Below are 25,639 nucleotides of genomic sequence, written 5' to 3'. Positions count from 1 at the left end.
CGGGCCGACCCCCCCCTCAATATATGATATATTTATTGGGAGTTTTTAATGAATACAATGCTCCATGGGTTCTGAGAACCAGATAATGTCCATGTACATATGAAAACAGTACCAAACAAGTAGGCTCGAATTTCGATGTAGAAGCTCGAAGCAGAACGACCACTTGTGTGGTCCAATCTCTACGGTCCTGTGCTTTCACTGGACTCCGCGGAGAGCGCCTCACTGGTGTTCCGAGACCACGCACAAACAGGCGCTCTCGTACTAACGCCTGGCTCTCCCGATCTCAGCACCTTTGGACCGAGGTTTGCCAATATAGCTTGGACAACCCGGCACCGAACGGGTGTTGCCGTAGAGGGATGAATCCCTTATCAGATTTAAACATATAATACTTTACTCAAATCTGAAAGTCACTTACTTGTGGATGGTTGAGGAAGTCCAACACCCATGTGCGCTCTTACTTGAGAAATACACCGAGGCACAGCACGTCGAGAGGGGTAGCTTGCAGCCACCGGCCTGTAGCACACAATTGAAGAGGATTCACAGCACACAGTTGAAGAGGCGCCCGTAGTAAACAGAGGGAGCAGCGCCTGCAGAGGATGCAGCCTGCACAGCTGCTTGCTTGTGTGGTGGGCAGCCCACTAGATAACCAGCGTAGCCCTTAGCAATAGGGATTCCAGTCGCCAGCAGAAGGTACTGAAGTGCAGCCAAATAGAAGTAGTCGGCTGTGTATGATGTGAAGCAGCAGCAGGAAAGCTCACGTAGCCTGTATAGACAGGAGGATATTGTAGAAGGTGGGCAGCCTGCAGGCTAAGCTGGCGCAGAGGTTAGGGCAGCCGCCTTTGTGTAGGTAACACAGCCTGTAGGAAAACAGGCGCAAGGAGAAGAGCAGCCGCCTGTAGTTGCAGCCCCTGGGAAGAGTAGCCGCCTGCTGCAGGGCAGTAGCAGCCAGCAGCAAAGGGTACTGTAGTCGTGCAGGGAAGGCAGCCAGCCGCTTGGGAAAAACAAGCGAAGAGAAGATGGTCGCCGGTTTCTCCACGCAAGAAGGTGGTAGCGATGGGTGATCCTCAAACGCAAGAAGCGATTCTTTTTAATAAAATGAAAAGATGGAGTTAACTTTGTGATGCCCACGTTTGCATGTGGGTGGGGAGTTTGGGTAGGTGCCCATGCCCACCCCCACACTCACTTAAAGTGGGGCTCCCCACCTTGGCCCCTAAGTGGGTGCCCAAAGGGGGTGCCCATATTTAAGTAAATGTGAACACCTAACCTTATAAAATAAGAGGTTAGAGATAAAATAATAAAAATAACATGTGCAACATACTTACCACCTGTTCACATGCACTAAAACTCGTCAGAATACAGGGCAGACTTCACGACTCACTGGCAGGCGTCCCCGCTCAGTAAGTAACACGTCAGGCAGGCAAACCATAGTTACGGGAAACGTACGTTTCAGGAGAAAAAACAGCAGAAACGCCGTTTCGGGGCAGTTTCAGGACAGAAACGCCGTTTTTTGGGGGAAACGTTTCCCCTGGGGGGAAACGGCGCGTTTCCCCGTTTCAGACCTGTCCGAAACGTTTCCCTGGAGGGGAAACGAGCCGTTTCAGCCTGGGAACCCTGATATACGTTTTTTTTGCTGCGCAGCCCGCCATTTTGCCGCCGCCTGTTCGCCGCTCCTCCCTCGCTTGCTTGCTGCCCGGTTTGTGTCCTCCATACTGCCCAAGGCTCAAGCCTTCTCCTCCCGAGTGCCCAAGGCTCGCCGCTCAAGCCTCAAGTGCCCTCCGCCTTCAGCCCTCTCGAGTCTCTTCACTCTTGTCCTCCACGGTGCGCAGGCCCAAAGGCCCCTTCGATCTCGTGTGAAGGTAAGCTGCAGTAGCCTCCGCAACTTGCACGCTTGCCTTGTTCTCGCCATGGCTGAGAGAGTGGAAATACCAACAAGGCAGCGGGTGCATTATTGGAACAAAGGTACCCTCATATTCAATGGAGTGCATGTGTTGCTCATTGTTTGAATAATCTTTTGAAAGACATTGGCAAATTAGATTGGGTGAAGAATATTATTGCAAGTGGAAGAGAGGCGGTTAACTTTATCACACGACATCACTTTTCTCTTTCATTGTACCGCAAGTTTGCAAGAAAGGAGCTCTTGAAGTATGCAGAGACAAGATTTGCATATAATTTTGTGATGCTTCAAAGGCTCATTGAAATGAGACCTGCACTTAAACAGGTTGTGGCAAGCCCTGAGTGGGATGCATGGCCCACTTCAAAGCAAGCACTTGGGCTGTATTGCTATGATTTGTGTATTGGAATTTGGCAGTGATGAATTTTGGGGTGATGCATCACACGTCATTGATTTGTGTATGCCTATTGTCAAATTGCTAAAAAAGGTGGATGGAGATGTGCCTTTCATTGGTAAGGTATATGAGGGGATGGATCGTATGATTGAAAATATTAGAGAGAAAGAGAAAGATCCCCAAAGATTGAGGGAGTTGGAAGAGTTGGCTGTGAGTAGGTGGAATCAATATTACTCTCCGATTCATGCAGCTGCCTTTGTGTTGGACCCGGAGTTTCAACACAAGGCAAGTTCACAACAGAGTGATGCAGAGGTGGTGCGTGGTTGGAACCTCACTCTCCAAAAGATGGTATTAACTCCGGATGCTCGAAGAACGGTGAAGGACCAACTTGCAAATTACCGCAATAAGGAGGGCATCTTTGGATGGGAAGATGCACAACATGACAGGTAATCATAAATCATTGTAATTTTCAGATTTCAATTATAGGTTGGATCTAGTACTAAATGCAATTTACATTGTGCATGCTCAGTACTACATACATCTGAATTTTTTTTGTTTTGCAAATTCAGATTTAAAGTTGGGGCTGTCACATGGTGGGAGGATTATGGAGCCGATTCCCCTGAGCTACAACGGCTTGCCATTCGGATTCTTAGCCAGGGTTGTAGCTCCTCTTCTTGTGAGCGCTTGTGGAGTAGCTTCGCCCACATCCACACAAAGAAGAGGAACCGTCTCGAAGTACACACGGCTAATGATCTTGTCTTTGTTAATGCAAACTTGCGTTTGCTTAACAAGATGAGACAGGAGTATACACATGACAAGTATATTGGTTTTCATAGACCAGATGGGACCAATGGTACTGATGATGATGATGATGATTCCATGCCAGAGGAGGAGGTTGAGGTTGAAGAGGAGGATCCCATAGATCCGCCAGATGTTGATGTATAGGTCCTATGGGCCAAGACTTAGGGCCTACACTTTTTGGGCTTTTTAGCTTTGTAGTATGTAGTATGTACTGAGCACTCTTTCATTTTTGTTCTGGAAGCTGAGATGGAACATGGAATTTTGCAATGCCATTTCGTTACTCTTGAGTCATTATGCAAATTGTAAATGCATGACACATGTGGTGTATATACTATAGTTTATAATGTATTGGAATTTGGAAATTTGGAATTTGGCATTGATGATTGATCATTGGTTGAACTTTAGTGTTGTCTTTCTTCATGTATTCTCAAATGTGAGTACTAAATGGTGGCTCCTTTTCCCTCTCGTAAAAGCCCCTTGCTGACGTGGCGTTTCCCCGTTTCAGCCCTTTCAAAAAATCCCGAAACGTTTCCGTTTCGCCCCTTGCCGTTTCCCGAAACGTTTCCGTTTCCCGTAACTATGAGGCAAACACACAAATACATGTCATGCGAAAACAGTTTCAAGCATGCAAATCATGTGTGCATGTGCAAATAGTAACATGGACATATCTCCCGTTCATGGAACAAGTACAAAATATCTGTCGGCACAAAACTGGCACGACATAAAAGCATAAAAACCTAGTCTTCCTATGGAGTGACAGTCCCATAGGTAAGACAGTTCTAGGCACGAGTTTCCCTATGGTGTGACAGTCCCATAGGTAAAACACGGCACGAATACTGGCTCTTCCATGGCGTGACAGTCCCATGGATCGAACACAGTCCAGGTCATACACGGGTGGCACTGATCTGGCTCCCGTCCATACGACACCATCCTGCTAACACACGGGTGGCACCAGTCTGGCTCCCGTCCATGTCAGCAAAATACTGGCCTCATCACATGAGACACCGGCCTGGCCTCAAGTGAACGAGACGCAAAAACTAGGAATGGACCAAATGGTCGGCCAATTGGTGACATCCCCCCGGGCTTCTAAATAGTTGACCTCAACTTAAAAGCCTCAAGATATGCCTGCAACAATTGCGGATAATCTGCAAAATAATCCTCATTTACCCATTTGGCATCAATAGGCAAATAATTTTTAAACTTCACAAGGTATCTCCTGGAAAGCTTTCCTGCAGGTAGCTTTCTCTCCTTGTGAAAAACAATCTGTTCTGGCTGGAGGATCTCCTCAAGCTCTTCAATTTCTGGCGGATCTTCTGTGACAGGCTCATCAGGATCTGGCCCCATATATTTCCGAAATAGACTCACATGAAAAGCATTGTGAATCTTCCAATGACTAGGTAAAGCAAGCCTGTAGGACACTTCATTGATTTTGTGAATCACCTTGAAGGGTCCATAATAGCGAGGAGAAAGCTTAGGATATGATCCTTCTCGTCCTGGCCTCTTCCGAAGCCTAGCCTTCTCAAATTTCAGCAATACCCAATCACCTTCTTTGACTTCCATGTCCCTTCTATGCTTGTCAGCAGCCATTTTATGCTTATCCTGAGATCTTGCAATGGCTGTCCGTACCTGACCAAAGGCAACATCCAAGTCACGAACATATTCATCAGCTGCAAAAATCTCATCCTTGGTACGAAGGATGGGTGGCAAGACCACTCTGCCATAAATAATCTCAAACGGAGCCTTTCCTGTGGAAGCATGGATTGTATTGTTGTAGGCAAACTCAACAAGTGGAAGATACTTCTCCCATGCACTCTTTTGATCTGCCACATAACACTTCAACAAATCCAATACGGCCGAATTTGCAGCTTCACTTTGGCCATCCGTTTGGGGATGATAAGCTGATGAAAACTCAAGCTTAGTACCCATATTATCAAACAAAGCCCTCCAAAATAGGCTTGTAGTCCTGGGATCTCTATCCCCAACAATGGATTTAGGCATACCATGATGCTTGAAAATATTAGCAAGAAAAAGCTTTACCATATGATCAGCTTTAATGGTTTTCTTGACAGGCAAGAAGTGAGCTTGCTTGCTAAACCTGTCCACAATAGTCCAAATAGCATCATTCCCATGCTGGGATCTAGGCAAATCCATAATAAAATCCATCGTGATACTTTCCCAAGGTTGCGAGGGAATAGGCAATGGCTGAAGCAAACCTGGAGGCTTTTGCCTATCAAATTTCACCTTTTGGCAAGTAATACATGCACGCACATAAGCCTCAATGTCTTTACGCATGCTTGGCCAAAAGAAATACCTCTGAATCATGCGAGTAGTAGGCCTATGACCAGCATATGGTGGAGCGTGACATTCGTCCATAACCTTTGAACGCAAATCCTTCACCACACATAGGCAATTATCCTTCATGAGATAACCCTCGTTGATAACATAAGAGGCATGTGAATGACCAGCCATCAAATCAGTCCATATATGGCAAAAATCAGCATCCAAATGATACAAATCTCTCATAGCAGATAGATCTCCATGAGAGGCCACTGAGACTGCAGCAATATAAGGCCTCCTAGATAGTGCATCGGCCACCACATTTTTCTTTCCTGGAGTATGCACAATCTGAAAATGAAACATGGAAAGAAAATTTGCCATTCTCATCTGCTTCTCTGAAAGCTTAGTTTGAGATAGAAAGTATCTCAAGCTTTGATGATCTGTCTTGACTTCAGCCCCAAGAAGGTAATGTTTCCATATCTTTAAGGCGTGAATTACAGCCAAGAGCTCTTTCTCATAGATATCCATATGAAGCTCAGCATCATGCAAACGACGGCTCTCGTATGCAACTGCATGCCCTTCTTGATTTAGGACAGCTCCAATGCAATCACCACAAGCATCACATTCAACCACGAATGACTTGTGCAAGTCAGGAACAATCAATACTGGACCACATATGATCGCATGCTTGAGCTGCAAGAAAGCATCCTGTTCCTTTGAAGTCCATTTGAAAGCAGTTTTCTTCTTCGTGAGATCATGTAGAGGAGTGGCAATCATAGCAAAATGCCTTATGAAACGCCTGTAATACGAACATAATCCCAGAAAACTACGTACTTGATGTACGTTTTGCAATTCGGGCCAATTCCGAATAGTCTCTATCTTTGCAGGATCCATTGTAACTCCATCCTTGGATACAATATGTCCCAGATAATGAATCTCTGAAAGGAAAAACTCACTTTTCTTGGCATTGACGAAAAGTTTATGCTTCCGCAACTCTTCGAACACTGTGACCAAATGAGTTCTGTGTTTCTGCTCATTCTTGGAGAAAACCAAGATATCATCAAAGAAGACTCCGGTAAACTTGCGATGGGATCGGAATATCCTATCCATCATACGATTAAAAGTAGCAGGAGCATTGGTGAGACCAAAAGGCATTACCAAGAATTCATATAATCCGAAGGCTGTCCTGAATGCAGTCTTATGGACATCTTGTGGCACCACGCGTATCTGGTGATAACCACTCTTCAAATCAAGTCTGCTAAAGCAAGCTGAGCCATCAAGCTTATCCAAGATATCATCAATACGTGGAATTGGGAATCTGTTCTTGATGGTAAGCTTGTTCAAAGCTCTATAGTCCACACACATACGGAATGATCCGTCCTTCTTTTGAACAAGAAGTACAGGAGAGCAGTAAGGTGAGGAACTGGGCTGAACCAAACCTTTCTCTAAAAGCTCGTTTACCTGCTTCATGATTTCTTCTTGTTGTACAACACTCACTCGGTATGCGGGTTTGTTAGGTGGAGAACTACCTGGCACAAGATCTATACGATGATCTTCGGGCCTTTGGGGAGGTAATTCACCTGGCAACGAGTCAGCAAAACAATCGTTGAATGCATTAAGAAAATTCAGCCTATCATTAGACATAGCATTCACATTTTGATGATTTGGCACAAGACTATCACGCACAAAAACCAAGTACGCTGAAAGACTCTTTTTGATTGCTTTATTAATTTGGATGTGTGATACAACTGGGATGGAATCCCCTTCTTTGCCAGCATCAATAAAATGCATGCGGCCTTTATGCATAAAAGAAATCATATTAGACTTGTAGTCCTTGCGGGGCTCAAGCCTATGGTGCCACGGCTTGCCCAACAATACATCACATCCATTCAAAGGAGCAACTAAGAAATGCTCATTATCAAGGTATCCCTGAATATGGATACGCAACTTCCCAATCAAAGGGGTATCCTGCACCTCTTTGTCAATAAATGCAGCTTCGGCTTCAATCTGAGGTCCCATGCTTTCAACCTCAATACCCAATGCAGCTGCCATTTGCATAGAGATGAAATTGTCAGTTGCACAGTCATCAAACATAAAAAGTGCGGGCTGATCCTTGATTTGCCCCCAAGCCTTGCAAACCATTCGCTCTTTTGCATCATGACCTGTATTACCTTGCACATCAGGAACTGCATGAACATTTGCTTTGGTGTGCTTGTCCTCGTGCTTTGGTTTGCGATCTGGGCATTGCCGAAACATGTGGTCTTTGCTACCACAAGAAAAGCATTTTCCATCCTTAGCATATTGCTCTCTTTGCTCCGGAGTTAATCCAAATTTGTTCTTTCTTGGGCCCTGTTCTTTAGATGTGTTATTTTCAGCTTTACCACCCTTGTAGGGCTCCCGGAAGTTCTTTTTAGGTGGCTGTCCACCCTTTTGCTGATTTGGGGCAGCCTTGTCCTTCGCCTTGGAACCTCCTTGATCCTGCTTGATCTTGAGCACCAATTGCTCCGTAGCAAGGGCAGAAGCTGTGAGTTGTTGCAACGTATGTTTCGGGTGCAATTCAATACCCGATCTATAAGCAGGTTGCAATCCAGAACGAAACTTCCTCTTTCTTTCATCCTCTGTGATTTGCATGAAGGGAGTCACTTCCAGCAACACTTTCCAAAATTTGTTAACATACTGTTGCACACTCTCATTGTCTTTTTGTTCCAGCCTGTCCCACTTTTGAGTGAGAGTTTGCTCTGCATTGGGTGGCAAGAACTGAGCATAAAATCTATCTTTGAATTCCTTCCAAGTAGAGATGGGATCCTTGGTGATCTTTTCAGTGATCCACCAATGGGCAGCAGTGCCTTTCAGAAACATGCTAGCATGGCGCACCTTCGACTTTTCTGTGAAATCCTCATCGCTAAAAGCAATGTCGAACTGTGCCACAAACGCTAACACCTTAGAAGCATCATGTTCACCATGAAAGACATCAAATTTGACAGATTTATCACCTGCTTTGAATTCCTTGAGCTTCTTGGCATGAGGCTCATGATCTTCTCTTTTTCTTTTCCCCTTATCCAACGGGGTAGCCCTATCTGCATGGGCTCCATGGGCCGTCATAGAAGCTTCATGGGGCACGGTGGCATGTGCTCCACGAACTCGAAGCTCAGATGCATGTGACTTACCTGCATATGGCATGGTCTCTCCATGAGACAACTCAGAAGGCAAAATTTTTCTGGAAGTAGACCTGTCACCATGAGATACATATCTTGCATGCATGTGACTTTCGTGCCCTCCATGAGCACTGGCATACATATATCTGTCAGGCTTAGTGCCTTGTGGAGAGGATGCATGACGAGAGGTGACAGTCACCTCTTCCTTTTGCATAAAAGATTTCAGCCTCTGGGATGCAGGATCTCCATGCATCAAACGAGGTGGATTTCTGAATTTTAGCTCTCCGTCATCCCCCTCTTTGATATCACCTTTGCCGAGGAGATAGGCAAGTGCCAACTCCCTTGGTTTCTTGCCCACTTCACAAGCCATTGATTCAAAGGTTACATCAACCATAGCATCAGCCTTCCTGGCTTCAATAGCACTTTGTAGATGAGGATCTTCATGCAAAAACTTTAATTCTTGCTCTTGAGCCTGCAAAAGTTTTCTCATATGTTCCATTTCAGCCCTCATAGCATCAGGGTCTTGTTCAAGCATAACTGTCTTCCCTGGAGACAGTTGACCCTTGGATTCACTATCCATAACCCTTTCAAGGGGCTTGTGCCTACCACGCAGGGCATCAGACCCACGAGAAGCACTAGATGGACCCCTCGAATTTGGTACTTCCAAAGGGTTGCCTTGGCTGTCCATTGTGTTCAAAGTTTGCTAAAAGCGGGATGTCCAGTACACAGGTTCGTTTCCCCACTAGGAAGAGGGAAACAACCGTGCTCTGATACCAATGAAACCGATCCCGTCAAGTGGGAAAGACTCCGTTGGACACCCACACGCTTAATAGCACAACTTTAAAACCACAAATATGAAATGGACAACTTAAAACAACTTGAAATTTAAATGAACAGAAATGGAAAGATGGACACCAGCACTGGGGCCGGAACGGGCCGACCCCCCCCCCTCAATATATGATATATTTATTGGGAGTTTTTAATGAATACAATGCTCCATGGGTTCTGAGAACCAGATAATGTCCATGTGAAGGTGGACAGCCTGCAGGCTAAGCTGGCGCAGAGGTTAGGGCAGCCGCCTTTGTGTAGGTAACACAGCCTGTAGGAAAACAGGCGCAAGGAGAAGAGCAGCCGCCTGTAGTTGCAGCCCCTGGGAAGAGTAGCCGCCTGCTGCAGGGCAGTAGCAGCCAGCAGCAAAGGGTACTGTAGTCATGCAGGGAAGGCAGCCAGCCGCTTGGGAAAAACAAGCGAAGAGAAGATGGTCGCCGGTTTCTCCACACAAGAAGGTGGTAGCGATGGGTGATCCTCAAACGCAAGAAGCGATTCTTTTTAATAAAATGAAAAGATGGAGTTAACTTTGTGATGCCCACGTTTGCATGTGGGTGGGGAGTTTGGGTAGGTGCCCATGCCCATGCCCACCCCCACACTCACTTAAAGTGGGGCTCCCCACCTTGGCCCCTAAGTGGCCCAAAGGGGGTGCCCATATTTAAGTAAATGTGGTCTTCCTATGGAGTGACAGTCCCATAGGTAAGACACAGTTCCAGGCACGAGTTTCCCTATGGTGTGACAGTCCCATAGGTAAAACACGGCACAAATACTGGCTCTTCCATGGCGTGACAGTCCCATGGATCGAACACAGTCCAGGTCATACACGGGTGGCACTGATCTGGCTCCCGTCCATACGACACCATCCTGCTAACACACGGGTGGCACCAGTCTGGCTCCCGTCCATGTCAGCAAAATACTGGCCTCTTCACATGAGACACCGGCCTGGCCTCAAGTGAACGAGACGCAAAAACTAGGAATGGACCAAATGGTCGGCCAATTGGTGACAGAGAGGCCTCAGATTCTCATGCTCTCACGGATGATCCGCAGCAAACCCTCCGTCCCACATGACATTGTCCGGACGGAGTTTGCTGCACCTCCTATGCTAGTAGAGGCCCTCTTCCAGACGATCTGCTTCATACAGAGGATCAGAGATATGCCATCAGATCGACTCACATAGAGCTTTTGAGGCGTCCAGGTAGCTCGCAGAGAGTGGAGATAGGAGATCATGGTAGTCACAGATGATACAGTGGCTCACTCAGCATGGTCTTGACATAGATCACCTGCCACCTTTCCAGTATGATATACATGCACCACACATCCAGCTCTCTCACAGTGAGAGGAACAGAGTCCTTCGGCAAGATTTATGGCAGCGATACACTCAAGAGACTTGGATTACACCCAGTCAGCCTCTACCGCCGAAGATGCTATACTATAGAGATCAGTTAATGCGTATCTCAGCGGATGAATTCATACAGAGACCTGGATACATGGATGTGTACATGCCTCACAGTGCCCGAGTGGTGATTGGCCAGCTCAGAGTGTCATCACACCAGCTTGAGATTGAGGCAGGTAGGGTAGCACAGATCCCCAGAGCAGAGAGGATATGCAGACTACATTATGTATGCAGATGCAGAGCATATAGTGTCATTAGAAAGAGATACACCACCATCTTCAGTGGACATCCCTCACTCCGCCAAATCATGGAGTCCGCAGACCAGCGCAGATTTGGCCAGTTCTTGCTAGAGACAGTGCCATAGAGAGACACTGCTACGGACTCATACCACACGGAGAGGTGGGCGACAGCTCCAGCTCACTGATTTCTTCCACAGATCTATCCCAGTGCCTATCCTGACACAGGAGGGGGTTACACTTCAATGCGCTGCGGACCTCCGAGCCAGACGGAGACCTAGATCACCAGGCTACCAGGCTACCAGACTCCCAGACTACATCAGAGGGAGATCACAAAGATACAGGCTCGACATTAGCACCATATCGAGGAGCAGCTAGCTCACTTACACTCACACCCGGAGATCATGCTCCGAGGTATTTTTGCCTCGCCATCACCTTGTATCACATATTACACCCCCATTATGGTACTCGTTGGAGCTAGACAGACCTGCATTGCATTCTTGTATACCCTGCGCATATAGGTTGCATACTGAGCCTCTGGCAGTAGTGCTCCATCCATCACACCCCACCACTAGCTCAGTACTTTCATAGTTTATTTCATGTTCATTTTGTCCTTTTTTTTTTGTGGACATCCAGATGACATTGACAGTTGTATATTGATTTGTCTCATAGGCCGAGTTCGGCCTCTAGTAGACTTTCTTTCTTTCTTTCTCTCTCTCTCTTACAGATTTACAGACAGCCGACAAACTTCTTTTCTCTTTCTTTCTCTTGTTCAAAAAACACAGCCCTTCTTCTAGCTAAGCAAAACAACCCTTACAAGACCATAATCCCCATCACGGGTTCTTACAATGCAAAAAAAAACATGCTGAATCTGAAAAAACTGCAGTATGCACAGAAAAACAGCAATCTCATACCTTCTCTTTGACCTCTTTTTCTCTACCTACTGACTTGCTCGTTCTCAAGGCTTGCTCTGATACCACTGTCAAAACCCCAAGGGACCACCTCGTAGAACGCTCCTGGTACAAGACTCGAAACCTGCAAAACAAACCAAGTTACATGTAGGGGGTGCAGGCCTAACTCACCTCCCAACCTTGACAACCGTGGGCAAGCCCACAAGTCTTGGCTGTCCCCCACCGAGCCACGAGCGGAGCTAACTAGTTGGACGTGCCGACCAATCTCTACCTCGTGACGTCCCATACCGCCATGAAGCTACCCTCGCGGGCCTCCAAACTGCCGCCGGCCTTGGCTGCATAAAGCAGGTGCACGTCTGCACTAGATCCAGGCTCCTGACCATAGAGCTCTCACAAAGACACGCAAGACTCTATGAACTATTGACTAACCTTGGCCACCCTTTTATAGGCTCTTGGCCGGTCACCGACATCCACACTTGGGCGCCCGCCCGTCCATACTTGGGCGCCCGCCCGTTAGTCTATCCCTAGCCCAGCTCGCCAATCAACCTGCCTAACTCCAAGCGGGGGTGCAGGCCTGACTCACCACCCAACCTTGACAGCTGTAAGCAAAACCCACAAGTCTTGGCTGTCCCCACCGAGCCACGAGCTGAGCTAACTAGCAAGACGTACCGACCAATCTCTACCCCGTGACATCCCATACCGCCACGGAGCTACCCTCGCGGGCCTCAAGACTGCTGCCGGCCTCGGCTGCATGAAGCAGGTGCACGTCTGCACTAAACCATAGAGCTCTCACAAAGACACACGAGACTCTATGAACTATTGACTAACCTTGGCCATCCTTTTATAGGTTCTTGGTCGGTCACCAGGCGTCCACACTTGGGCGCCTGCCCGTCCATACTTGGGCGCCCGCCCGTTAGTCTATCCCTAGCCCAGCTCACCAATCAACTTGCCTAACTCCAAGCTTCCCCAAGCCTCGAAGCTAGTCTTATGTGCGTGTAGCACACGGTAGATACACACAATGCACATGACATATCTTTCAAAACCCCAAGGGATCACCTCGTAGAACGCTCCTGGTACAAGACTCGAAACCTGCAAAACAAACCAAGCAACGTGTAGGGGGTGCAGGCCTGACTCACCTCCCAACCTTGAGAGCCATGGGCAAGCCCACAAGTCTTGGTTGTCCCCACCGAGCCATGAGCTGAGCTAACTAGTTGAACATGCCGACCTCGTGACGTCCCATACCACCACGAAGCTACCCTCGTGGGCCTCAAGACTGCCGCCAACCTTGGCTGTCACCATTTGGCCACCCAATTGGTCCACCGGTGCTTTCTTATCATGTATGTACATTGGACTGTTGTCCATGGTAGTTGTATATGCCGGGGATTGATGCCACTCATGCGATACTGTGGACTTGGCTTTCCGTTGGAACTTGTGCCTCCGTGTACATGCCCGGAAATGCTTGGTGGATTGGTGTTCCATTGGGTCTGGTACCTCGTGTACTTGCCTGGAGCACGTCTATTTTGGTAGTCTCATGTGCGGGGATTGTCCATACCAATGCTGCATTGCATAGCGTCTTTATGTGCTTGCTTGCAATTGAAATTGCATGCTGTTTTCATGCTTGCTTGACCAATGTGTAATTCCGGGTAAGGGGACGCCCGCCCGCGAACCGTGCGTGTGAAACTGTCTGCTGACATGGTTATGTGGCATGTGACAGGTGGTAAGTATTGGTCATAAACCTAGCCTTAGAAGTTAGCACTAATTTATAAGTGAGTGTGTACACACTTCATTAAGTTTTGGGTGACCAAAACTCACTTCTAAATTATGACCAGCCTGGTGTTCACACACACTGATGTCCCGAGGTGGACATAACCCAATGTCCACCGCCCAGACCTTATCCCCTTTGTACAAAGGAAGTAACCAGCCATGGGTCCACTGTAGCTTGCTCCACAAAGCACCTGCTTGCCACCTACACTAGACAACTCACCACCTCACTCCTCTTCCTCTCTCTAGAGATTGGCGCCTCCTTCATGAGGGCTGTTGGGCTGCATTTTCTGCACATTCTCTTTCCCAACTCCATTTCCAAGCTTGCTAAGGTGATTTTCAAGCTTCCAAGAGTGATTCCGGATGCTAATCACTCTCCTACACACTCCCAATGACTGAAATTCAGCAAAACAGCTCTCTTTATTGCTGTAATTTCTGGTCTTTTTGCTAAAAACCCTAATTTCAGCCCTCCTTTCTCAAGTTGAACCATAGGGGAAGCTTTCCCAAGGTTCCCTTCATCCTCTTGAAAACTTTTGTCACAAAGAAAGGCGACAAATCGAAGATCTCAACACTCTAAGGACTTCCATCGCGAAGACTTCCGCTGTCATCGACTCTACTTGCTATTGGTAAGCTTTTACCTTAAATATGGAAGCAAGTAGCAGGAGGGAGGAACCGGATTTCAAGATCACATACCCTGTGTAGTGTTCTCTTTTCCTACGTGCTCTCTTGCAGATTGTTGCTACCATGTGTTGGTGGAACAATAGAGAGCAGATGGTAGGGACATGGGCACTTGAGAGGGTAGTGTGGATTGCAAGTCTACAACGACAACCACTTGTTTGCAATACTGTATTCATATGCATTGGTATGGAAATCTGGTCAGAAATGCCCATGACACTATGTACTTGATTCTCCCAAGATCAATATACTTTATTTGAGGGAGGGGTCGGCCGTTCCGGCTCATTGTGTGTCTCTTGTCAATTCAGCAATTTACTTCTTGTATTTGAGCAAGTGTCCATCAAATCTTAGTGTATTTAAGTGTATTGATTAGCATTGTGTTCAACCAAGTTAAATTGGCTGCATAAAGCAAGTACACGTCTGCACTAGATCCAGGCTCCTGACCATAGAGCTCTCACAAAGACACGCGAGACTCGATGAACTATTGACTAACCTTGGCCACCCTTTTATAGGCTCTTGGCCGCTCACCGACGTCCACACTTAGGCGCCCGCCCGTCCATACTTGGGTGCCCGCCCATTAGTCTATCCCTAGCCCAGCTCGCCAATCAGCCTACCTAACTCCAAGCTTCCCCAAGCCTCGAAGCTAGTCTTGTGTGCGTGTAGCACACAGTAGATACACACTGTGCACATGACATGAGGTATCCTACCAAGGAAAAGGAGCTTCTCGATGTTATCCATGCAATGAAAATGTGGAGACACTATTGGTATGGATCTCAATTCGTTGTATAGACAAATCACCACTCGTTGAAGTATATTTGTGATCAACCCGACCTATAGGGTTGGAAGACCAGATGGGTTGACCTCATGCAAGAGTTCGACTTTGAGATCCATTAACGTAAGGAGACAAGCAATCAGGTTCCTGATGCCCTTAGTAGGATCCCCGAGGTCAATGCTATCTCATTTGCTAAGATAACAACTGGCTTCTTCTATCTATCTCTCAAAGGGCGTTGCCAACATGATTCTGATAATTAGTCCAAGTCGGTTGCAACCCACGAGATCCGAGTATTCCGGACACTTCGATGAGTGTTGTTAAGAGAAAGATATTGGAAAGTATTTCATTAGAGGTGGATTACTGTTCAAGGATGGCAAAGTTTATGTGTCTATTGATATGGACGTCCGCGCTTTGATATTGCATGAGTGCCATGACACACCTAGTGCGGAGAACCCGGACATACATAGAACCTTGGCCTTGGTTGGCCGGCATTTCTATTGGCCATGCATGAAATCCTTTGTTGAGGATTATATGTGGAAGTGTACCCAGTGCCTACTTAATAAAGCTGAAAAGGCTTAGAGCTGGTGGGTTATTACATCCATTGGAAATTCCTGAGAATAAATGGCAAAGTTCTCGATGGATTTTGGAGTGGGATTACCCCAGACTATAGGGGCCATGATTCAATCTAGGTCGTCGTTGACCGATTGACGAAAATGGCTAGATTTATCCTAAAGCAAGTCGTCGATGAAGAGTCATGAGTTGGCTCAGCTTTTCGTGGAGCAATTGTGAGTGACCGGGATCCCAAATTACTCCATTATTCTAGTAATCAGTGTTTTCCAAATTGGAAACACACTTGAGCATGTTTGGATCATCTCAAGTTGGATGGTCAGACGGAGAGGACTAACCAGACTATGGAGGATATGCTGAGGGTGTATCACTCCAAGAGACAGTCTAAGTAGGAAAGGTATCTTTTATAGATTGAGTTTGCTTATAATAGTAGTAAGCATGTGGATTTCAGCCCATTTATGTTTATGTACGGTTATCAACCAAAGTCACCAATTGTCAAAAGACTAGGGGGATCAAGTTGCAATCAGCAGTGGATTTCTTGTTGCAAGATATGCAAGATATGCTGAAAGTTGCAAGGGAAGTGTAAAGAGTGCACGGAATAACGCTTAGTATTACGCTAACCAACAATGCATATGAAGTTGAAGTTGTCCCTATTGCATGAAGCAATTCAACTATTATGGATTGTATAAACAACGAGAGAGACTTGAAGACACTGATAGTTTCATCAACCTCTTGTTACATGAATCACATAGCACAACGAATATAGAGAGGGACAAGTAGGCAATTAGGTTGCTTATATTTATTTTTATGCATTTATAGAAGAAGTAATGCGAATGGATTTAAAGGCATGATGGTGGGACGCTCTCTATGGTTGGGCGGTGAGCTAGATGCTTGAGTCTTTGTGTGTTTTCCTTTTTGTTAATGCTTAATTGGCAGGGTCTGTTAGCCTGGGGGCATGACACCCTCAAATACAGCTTGTGCTCTTCTCCAAATCCCCAACCTGCATGTATCCAAAAAATTGGTAAATCCTTCTATTTTGACCCCTATGTGGTCTCTCATACCTGGTTGGTCCTTGAGCGCCTGAGTGGCTTCTAGGCCCTCCCAAATCAGGCATGAACCCTGCACAAGTCCCCCCAATGCTAAAAACTGCCCTTAACTGCTGCCTTATCTGTCCTGTGGTGCTCCTGTTGTCTTCACCCTGTCACTCATAGGCCACTTGCCTCCGGACACTGATTTCTCCATCACAGGTGTGTGCCCCTACACTAACCTAATGGATCCCTGTCTGAATGGCCTTGTCCATTAATACAATTAGTGCTCACAATGGCCTGTCACTCTACCTTGTGCAATAACTCAATAGTTATGGCACATCCAAATGCATGTGGCATGCTTATGTTAAATCAAACAGCACTTAAAGAAACCACCCTGAGATCCGTGATGTATCTATAATTCCTGCGATGGTCATGATCACCAACCCCCCCCCCCCCCCACCACGGCGGGAAAAAAAAAAAGAAAAAAAAGTAGTAATAAGCCCAAGAGTGAGCTTTTATTTCCGTAATGCATTACATCATAGTATTAAAAATCTTAACAAAAAGCTCATGGATTAAAAAAAGTAGGCCTTTGGTGCAGCAACCGTGAGAATGTGCTCACAGGCCAGCACTTTTTTTTTCTTGCGATGGCAATTACATAGAAAACACAAGAAAAGAAATGAAAAGGGAAAAGGGGTAGACCGTAGTAAGCAGATCCCAGGCCTTACCTTCTCTGGGTTATAGTCTGTTATGACTGCTTCGTAAAAAGCATTGTCTGCCGGCCACCTTGTTTTGACTCTTTTACCTATCCATGGATTGATGCCAGAGATCAAACCTTCACCTGCAGACGGTCCTAATGGAAGTGGCTTTGTACCCGGAGTGGATGCATTTACCTGCTGACGACCCTACATATACGATGATTAATCAGCAATAATTGACTCAAATAACCCAATTTTGTAAACTAAAATAGTTGCCACCGTACCCCTTTGGTCTTCTTGCCTCTAGATCCTCCAGTGGGTGGTGCCCGCTTTCCAGGACCCGCCGGAGCCAGTGTGGGAGATGGAAGTGCTGACTTCATTGCAGGAGGGGGTAAACTTGCTTGCGAAACATGGGTGGTTTTCTGCTTTTTACGAGAAGCAGTCATTGCCATAGCTGGGACTGAATCTATGTTCGGTGCATACATGGACCCTATGTGTTCGTCCTCCTGCATACGCCGCTCCCTGTTAGACCAATCACATGCAATAAATGATCAGTTGCAATGCAGTTAAGAGCAAACAATGGAACAAGTGTAAGAACTGATAAAAATCAGACTATACAGCCAACCTGAACTGGTGAGGTGCACCGTTGGAGTCCATTCCCATCAGAAATTCCAAATGCTGCTCATCGGAAATCCTCAACTCTTGCCGTAATGTCACCATGAGCTGTTCTTTGCGCTGGAAAAGGAACATGCAAGACTTAGCACAGGCACATTTCTTACTGCTGCTGAATATGCTTGCCCACCCAAGACTATGCCTGCCTACTCCAGCACCCTCACACCTGTTGTGTGTGCCCTCTTTCTCTCCTCTCTCCTCTCCCTCCATCGTGCACTCAAACAACCCACCCTGCAGGTGATCCCCCATTCCAGGTAGTCAGCAACATGCCTTACCTCAAAGCTCGTGTGACTTAGCTTCATAAACTCAACCACCAAGAATCTGCTGCAAGGACAAGTTTCTGGCCTGAAGACAACTCATAGTTTAACAATTTTAGGTCTACTACAAAGGACTGTTCATTAACGCCCAAAAAAATCTGGCCAGGGTCGGTGTTTGAATTGAATCAGATCCCGCTGATTCTATGTTAATAAATAAAAGATAGGGCTGAGGGTCACTTTCTTTTTTCAAGTGACATGGTTATATCTAGGTGTCATAGTCGAGCTGGTGCCCCAATCTGGGAAGCACAGTACAATAATACACCAGCAAGGGCCTGCTGACCGAGGGTCACTTTTTTGAGTACCTAGAGCTTCAGACAGGAGCAGCACAAAACTGTGTAGCAATCGTAACTACTTTTGACCTGAATTGTGGTTGTTTTTTTAGCATTTTGAACCAGTTTTGAGCAGTTTTTGACCATCCTTTGACAAATTTTCAGCTTGAACCAGCACTTGTTACACACCGCCCAGCCTTTGACTTGAGTTGGCCAGCTTTAGAATAGACTTTTATCAATGTTACTACTGTTGCCTACTGGTTGGAAGTAAAAGCACAGAGAAACAAGTGGGAAGAGTTATGAATATGTCGCTCTAGGTGCCAACAGGTGGTTGCAACTGCACCTATTGTGTGATGCATCAAAGGTTCAAACTCTAGCACGTAGATAGGGAAAAAACCCACAGAAAAATAAACAAACATACATAAATATTTATGTACATTATATCTAATATAAATATATGTATGTGTATGCATGCGCACATACTACACACATATAGTTATATAATCTATATAAATGTATGTGTGTATATATATATAGAGAGTTGTGTGTGTGTGTGTGTGTGTGTGTGTGTGTGTGTGTGTGCACAGTGTGTATCTACCGTGTGCTACACGCACACAAGACTAGCTTCAAGGTTTGGGGAAGCTTGGAGCTAGGCAGGCAGATTGGCGAGCTGAGTTAGGGATAGACTAACGGGCGGGCACCCAAGTATGGACGGGCGGGTGCCCAAGTGTGGACGCCCAATGACCGGCCAAGAGCCTATAAAAGGGTGGCCAAGGTTAGTCATTAGTCATATAGAGTCTCACGTGTCTTTGTGAAAGCTCTATGGTCAGGAGCCTGGATGTAGTGCAGACGTGCACCTGCTTCATGCAGCCGAGGCCGGCACCAGTCTCGAGGCCCGCGAGAGTAGTTTTGTGGCGGTATGGGACGTCACGAGGTAGAGATTGGTCGGTACGTCCATCTAGTTAGCTCAGCTCGTGGCTCGGTGGGGACAGCCAAGTCTGTGGGCTTGCCCACGGCTGTCGTGGTTGGGAGGTGAGTCAGGCCTGCACCCCCTTCTTGTTTGTTTGGTTTGTTTGCAGGTTTCAAGTCTCGTACCAGGAGCGTTCTACGAGGAGATCCTATGGGGATTTGACATTGGTATCAGAGCGTGCCTCGTGAACGAGCAAGTCGGTAGGTAGAGGAGTTGAGGTCGAAGTAAGGTATGTGTTCAAGAAGCTTGCTGTTTTGTTTATGCATGCTGCTGTTTTTTCAGATAAAGAAACCCATGATGAGGGAGTAGGTGGTTTAGTAGGGTTGTTTGCTTAGCAAGAAGAAGGCTGGATGTGTTTGTGTAGTCGCATGAATAGGTGTGTGTGAGAAAAAAAAGCACGTTGGCTTTTGTTTGAAAGAGAGAGAGAGAGAGAGCGAGAGAAGCGATTGCTGGCTGGGTACTGCCGGTCGTGTATGCTGGCCGGGTCCAGTTGTACTGCTGGCTGTTGTAGGCGCAGGCGTATAGGCGGCCAGGCCTACGCAGGCAGGCGTGCGCAAGCGGCCAAGCCTAGGCGCAGACAACCATGGACACCCGGCAACAAGGCATGCGCCGGCAGAAAAGCAGGTGACGGCAGCAAGGCAGGCCGGCGGCGCTAATTCCAAGATGGGAGAAGGAAAAAAAACAGTAAAAGCATTGAGACGCCGAATTCAGTTGCTTTCGTTTTTTTTAGATTAAACTTTTTTTTTAAAGAGTTTAAAGGCCCCCCTTATGGTTTAAAGGTGTTTTTTTTTAAGAAAACTGAATATATATATATATATAAACACAAAAGTAAAAGCTCAAGTTGCTTTTGGGGAAGATTATATAAACCCCTTAAGTGGGCTTCTTGCCACACATCTCTCAAGTTTTCAAGCTCTCGAGCTCTCAAGTTCTCTAGCACTTTCTTGTGCAAGATCGAATTTTCTCTCCACTTACCCTCTTCAAGATGTCGACCCAAGAATCCGAGTTGGAGCCCTTTATCGAACGCGAAGGCTTGCCGGCTGCGGAAGATACTGATGCCGATCTATTTGACGATTATGTGTCCAAATCAGATTTCCAAGAGTTCAAAGTTGCTCTCGAAGCTTCTTCTTCGGAACATCACACACAAATCGCCGCGCAGATGCAAGCTTTGCAGAACTCCATCTCTCTTTTGACCACTACCCTATCTACTCTTTCGGATAGGGATACCTTGGCCTCTGCTTTAGGCCCCAACATTACTCCGGAACAGTTCGGAGGCGAGCAAAAGCAGCGTACCAAGGAGATTGTGGACACTTGGCTACATAAGTGACAAGTCCATTTTCAGTTTCACCCATATGATGATGGAAAAAAGATCCAGTTGGCAGCAGGTTTCCTCTCAGGCAAAGCTTTGCTTTGGTGGAAGCAACTCAACCCTAAGCCAACGACTTGGGCACAATTCGAAGATGTCTTCAAGAAGGAATTCCCCAAGAAAGAGGATGATTATGATGTGGTTGCCCGGTTTACAGCTTTGACCATGACCTCGCAGCACCTCACTTACGAGGTCTACCTCCAGAAGTTTAGGGACTTGCAGATGAAAGCTACAAAGATGGATCCCACAACTCTTTTGGGGCTCTTCGTAGCCGGTTTACGCGACTCATACCGTTTACAGGTTAAAAATAACAAATGCAAAACTTTGGACGAGCCCATTCATTAGCGTCATTAGTCATATAGTCTCGCGTGTCTTTGTGAGAGCTCTATGGTCAGGAGCCTAGATCTAGTGCAGACGTGCACCTGATTCATGCAGTCGAGGCCGGCACCGGTCTCGAGGCCCGCGAGGGTAGTTTCGTGGCGGTATGGGATGTCACGAGGTAGAGATTGGTCGGTACGTCCATCTAGTTAGCTAAGTTCGTGGCTCGGTGGGGACAGCCAAGTCTGTGGGCTTGCCCATGGCTGTCGTGGTTGGGAGGTGAGTCAGGCTTGCACCCCCTTCTTGTTTGTTTGGTTTGTTTGCAGGTTTCGAGTCTCGTACCAGGAGCGTTCTACAAGGAGATCCTATGGGGATTTGACAGTGTGTGTGTGTGTGTGTGTGTGTGTGTGTGTGTGTGTGAATGCATATATGTATGTTTGTCTATATGTATGTATGTGTGAATAACTCTCTCTCTCTGTGTGTGTGTGTGTGTGTGTGAGAGAGAGAGAGAGAGAGAGAGAGAGAGAGTGTGGGTGTGCGCGCGCGTGTAAGCTAGGTGTGTGTATGTGTGTGTACATATATACATATGTATTTATGAATATATGTATTTCTACATACAGATATAGACACGTGTGGGTGTGTGCACATATGAGTGTGTTGCTCTAGTTTAAGAGAATCAAAAACCTACTTTAACCTCCTTAAGTGAGAGCCAAAATTTATATTTACTCTCCTTGGATTTAACTCATAGATTTGACTTGTAAAGTATGTGTATGGTTGATGCAACCTGAGAAATAAAGTTAGCCCAAGGAGAAGGGCACGCTTGATTTTTGGTCCCTAGTGTGGTTTACAATATGCTTTCATAGCACCATATCCCCATATCTGCACAATCTGCATATATATAAACCTTTTTTTGTGGATACTTTGTTTGTTCTAGTAAATCTTAGTGGCTCATTAGATTTTGTAGGCACTGCTTTTCAAACACATGCTTTGATAGCTGATCCAAAGCCTATATAAGTGAGTAGACTGCTACATACCATTCATAAGGTTTACCAATAGACCAAAAGTGAGCCGTCTCAAACCCTTGTTTTAAGGCTAAAAAACATAAACCAACCATAATGAAATCCCTGAAATCAACCAAAAAGGATAAGAGCTTAACCCATGTGATAACTTCGGATTGTGTGGTGAAGGCCCGAAGAACAGCAATGTATGCATCTTTCTCAAGCTTGCGCACATATTGATCCGAAGCTGAGCGTCCATAATGCCCACTGCCACTCATGGCCCTTCCGTTCCCACTAACTCTCCCCCCTCTAGAGGCCCGACCCGGTTGAGAAGGCGGAAGGTCATCATCTGTCCCTGCTTCAGTAGTAAAATCGTCAGAAACATTAAGACAAGGCCCACAAACACAATTATACCAACACAGAACTCTACTCAAGTCTTCATTCATAGAATGACCAGTAAAATATATCATTATCAAGGTTGTACAATTAAGCCATGCTCAATGTTGGCTTCTCAACAAACATTCATTTAAGACAATTTGTATGGGCAGAGCACTGGCAAAGATATCATTGATGCTTGTCGGCCATGTCAAAGAAGACTCATCAATGTAGAAGAATTGTTCTCCATGATCTGAATGCGAGCGTGTGAAGCATGAGCCTGCTGGAGCTTCCCCCGTTGTGCATCTGCTGCTCGCACCATCGCCCTCCATCGCCCTGCCTCCCCCACCCTCACCTCCCGCTTCCCCCTTCCATTGTGCTGCTGTTGCCCGCCTGCGCCAGTCCCACCTTCCCCTTTCGCTTCACCTCCCTCCTCGCCTCAGCCCCCTGCTATTGCTCCGCCTGTCCTTCCTCTTCGCTGCCAGCTCTCCATCGCCCCCCTGTGCAGCCTGCCGACTGTGTGTCCCCGCCACTGCACCTCCTCTTCCTCTTTCTTCTCCACCCGGGTGCCACCCAGTCCCCCCCTTCCGTTCCATTGTCCGCCCCTCCCCACCCCCCCCCCCAACAGTCCGCCCTTCCCTATCCTCTTCCTCGTCTCCCTGGTCAGGCGCTGTCAGCTTTCGGGTAGTTTTCTTCTTAGGCAAGATTCAGCAACTTCTGGTCTTCGAACCTCCAGGAGGACTCCATATCAGCCACTCCGTTATTCCCAACCGAGGCCTCTGTCCCTTGCCATTCTTTCTCAAAAGCGGACTAGGTTGAGTTTGATTCGCCTAAAACATCGAACAGAGTCATGCAGCTGAGCCCCATCGCACTGCGTACAACCCAGGCCTCCTTTGTGAGGTGGCAGCACGGGCTTTGACCCGATGTCCAACCCTCTCGCTGGCATCTCACGCCTTCCCGTGACAGTTCGCTTTCCTAGTCTCAGGAAGGAATACCTTCCTCTCCTCCCAGTGATAGGTTGTGTTATTGGGATAGTGATGGAACCCCCCCCCCCCCTGCCCAAACCCCTGCTTCGGTTCTAGCTCGGATGGCCAAGATTCCATCCCTTCGTATCTGCATAGCCTCTCTGGAGTCAGTCCCTCATGTCATATCGCTTCCTTGCCTGCGGGAGATCCTATTCTGCAGAGAGTTCAGTACTCCGACCCCCAAGCCAATGCTTCATTTGCCAACAGATGGGACACCTTGCCGTCAGTCCAAGAGGGTGGCTCCAGTGGTCCCCCGCCCCCGTTCCCAGTTCAAATCCTCATTTGGGGGGGGGGGGGGGTGGTGAGACCGGCCCCCAGGCATCAAAGCATCAAGGACCGGCCTCAATCGATCCTGGTGCAAGAGTATAGTAGGCCACTGCCCGAGGCGGAACCACTGCGGACTTCCAGAGAGCAGAGCGGCGCTGCCAAGCATGCCAGGCTGGTAGGACACAAGAGGATACAGTTTTGTCACAGAACCGTTACAAGCATTTATCTCAGTAGCCCCCTAACAGTTACCTCAGGCTACGGTTTTGTCAGAGAACCGTTACCAGCATATCTCTGCAGCTCCCTCCGCTCCGACTTCATTAGGACCCCCTCCCCCCCCCCTCTTTCTACCTCACCTGAGCACCCCCGCCGCCCTCCGGCTAGGCCTACCCAGAGCGCAGGCAGCATACTAGTTCAGTCCGCCATTTGATCCATCGTTTTACAAATCCGGTAGAGATGACTATCGTTGCCACCCCCCCCCCCCCCCCCCCGCCCCGGCGAGTGCCAGGGCAACCTGTCAACTATAGCTTCTTCCAATGCCTTCTTGTCTCGAAGGAACCCGCGTTTGAGGAGATGATCTTGTGCAGCACCGGGGACAGATTGGAGCACAGAGTCAGTGTCTATTTCTATTCACCGGCAGCAAGCCATAGAGTTTTCACACCATTTGCATCATCGGCGTATCACTGACATGCTCAGTCACTTCTGGCCATTGGCACGGATGGAATTGGGTGGCTCTAGACTCAAAGATCTGGAAGGGGAGATGGTGTCCTCCAGTCTGGAGGTGCTCCTTTTTGTGTTTCTTCATGTTTCACTAGCAGAACCCCTTCCTACCTCCTATAGATACTTGCATTAAGACAGGTGGAGCCCAGAGTATGCATATTCCAAGGCTCAGACATAGTGGCTCCACATGGAGGGCAAGATTCGTGCCCATCTGGCACAGCTTTGCCCCAAGACAAATAGTGACTACTCTCCATCAAAACCCACACCCAAGACTCTTCGAGTGAAAGGCAATTCCGATAGTTCCGCCTCCCGCAGAGAACTGCAGTGCTATCAGAGGCGTGGGGTCCTTAGAGAGGAGCTTAAGGAGCACTAGTCCGTAGGCACATCGATATTCTCTTCCTCGAGGAGCATCATCTTTCAAAGGGATGTACCCACCATTGCAGGAAGGTCCTTCAAGGCAGGAGTCAAAGCTTCTAATCCCATGCTTGCAGCCCCTAAACACAGGGTGGAGTATGATTTCTGACATTGAGCAGCTATTGCCTGCAGTGGTCAACTCAGGCACCATTGTCAATGGGAGAGCTCAGTGGGTGACCATCAGGATTGGTAAGGACAAAGTGGGATTTCTGAACATATATGGTGTTGGACTCACACACTCACACACACAAACCTGCACATTAGGGTTAGGTGCAGGATGGAGAAGCTCACACACACAAATGAGAGAGAGAGAGAGAGAGAGAGAGAGAGAGAGAGAGAGCCAAAAGTGTGGTAGCCACAAAATGCAAGTCAACCCTTGCATGTGTGCCACATCCATATAATATAGAAGTACAAAATATTATATGAGAGTGTCCTTTCACACTTGATATCCAAGGGGAAAAACCACATGGAAAAAAGTGCCCTTGGTTAAGCCCTGTTCACACATAGCACTACCATAAGTGAGCATATGCCTACAAATCCCCCCTATAGT

The 25,639-nt window shown here is 47.2% G+C and overlaps 2 protein-coding genes across 2 annotated transcripts in view; one reads left to right on the top strand and one right to left on the bottom strand.

Annotated features, from left to right (window-relative positions):
• Positions 1–25,639, bottom strand: part of LOC147610568 (protein EMSY-LIKE 3-like) — a 68,918-nt gene that overhangs the window by 12,986 nt on the left and 30,293 nt on the right. The window contains exons 2-5 of the mRNA XM_086785915.1: positions 22,450–22,646; positions 18,010–18,119; positions 17,669–17,906; positions 17,415–17,591 (exon numbers count right to left, since the gene is read on the bottom strand). Coding sequence (XP_086642041.1) covers positions 17,415–17,591; positions 17,669–17,906; positions 18,010–18,119; positions 22,450–22,646 — 722 coding nt within the window. The remainder of the gene's footprint in view (positions 1–17,414; positions 17,592–17,668; positions 17,907–18,009; positions 18,120–22,449; positions 22,647–25,639) is intronic.
• Positions 1,905–3,308, top strand: LOC147610569 (uncharacterized). Its single transcript, XM_086786226.1, has 4 exons — positions 1,905–1,959; positions 2,019–2,142; positions 2,309–2,731; positions 2,855–3,308. Exons 1-4 carry the CDS (start codon positions 1,905–1,907, stop codon positions 3,228–3,230), a joined length of 978 nt encoding a protein of 325 aa, XP_086642352.1. The 3' UTR covers positions 3,231–3,308.

This window comes from Cibotium barometz, chromosome 49 (assembly GCF_041138505.1).
Source record: "Cibotium barometz isolate CiBa-2024 chromosome 49, ASM4113850v1, whole genome shotgun sequence".
In the NCBI taxonomy this organism is placed as follows: Eukaryota; Viridiplantae; Streptophyta; class Polypodiopsida; order Cyatheales; family Cibotiaceae; genus Cibotium; species Cibotium barometz.
Note: the sequence above shows the minus strand (reverse complement) of the source record. Positions and strands in the feature narration are given on the sequence as shown.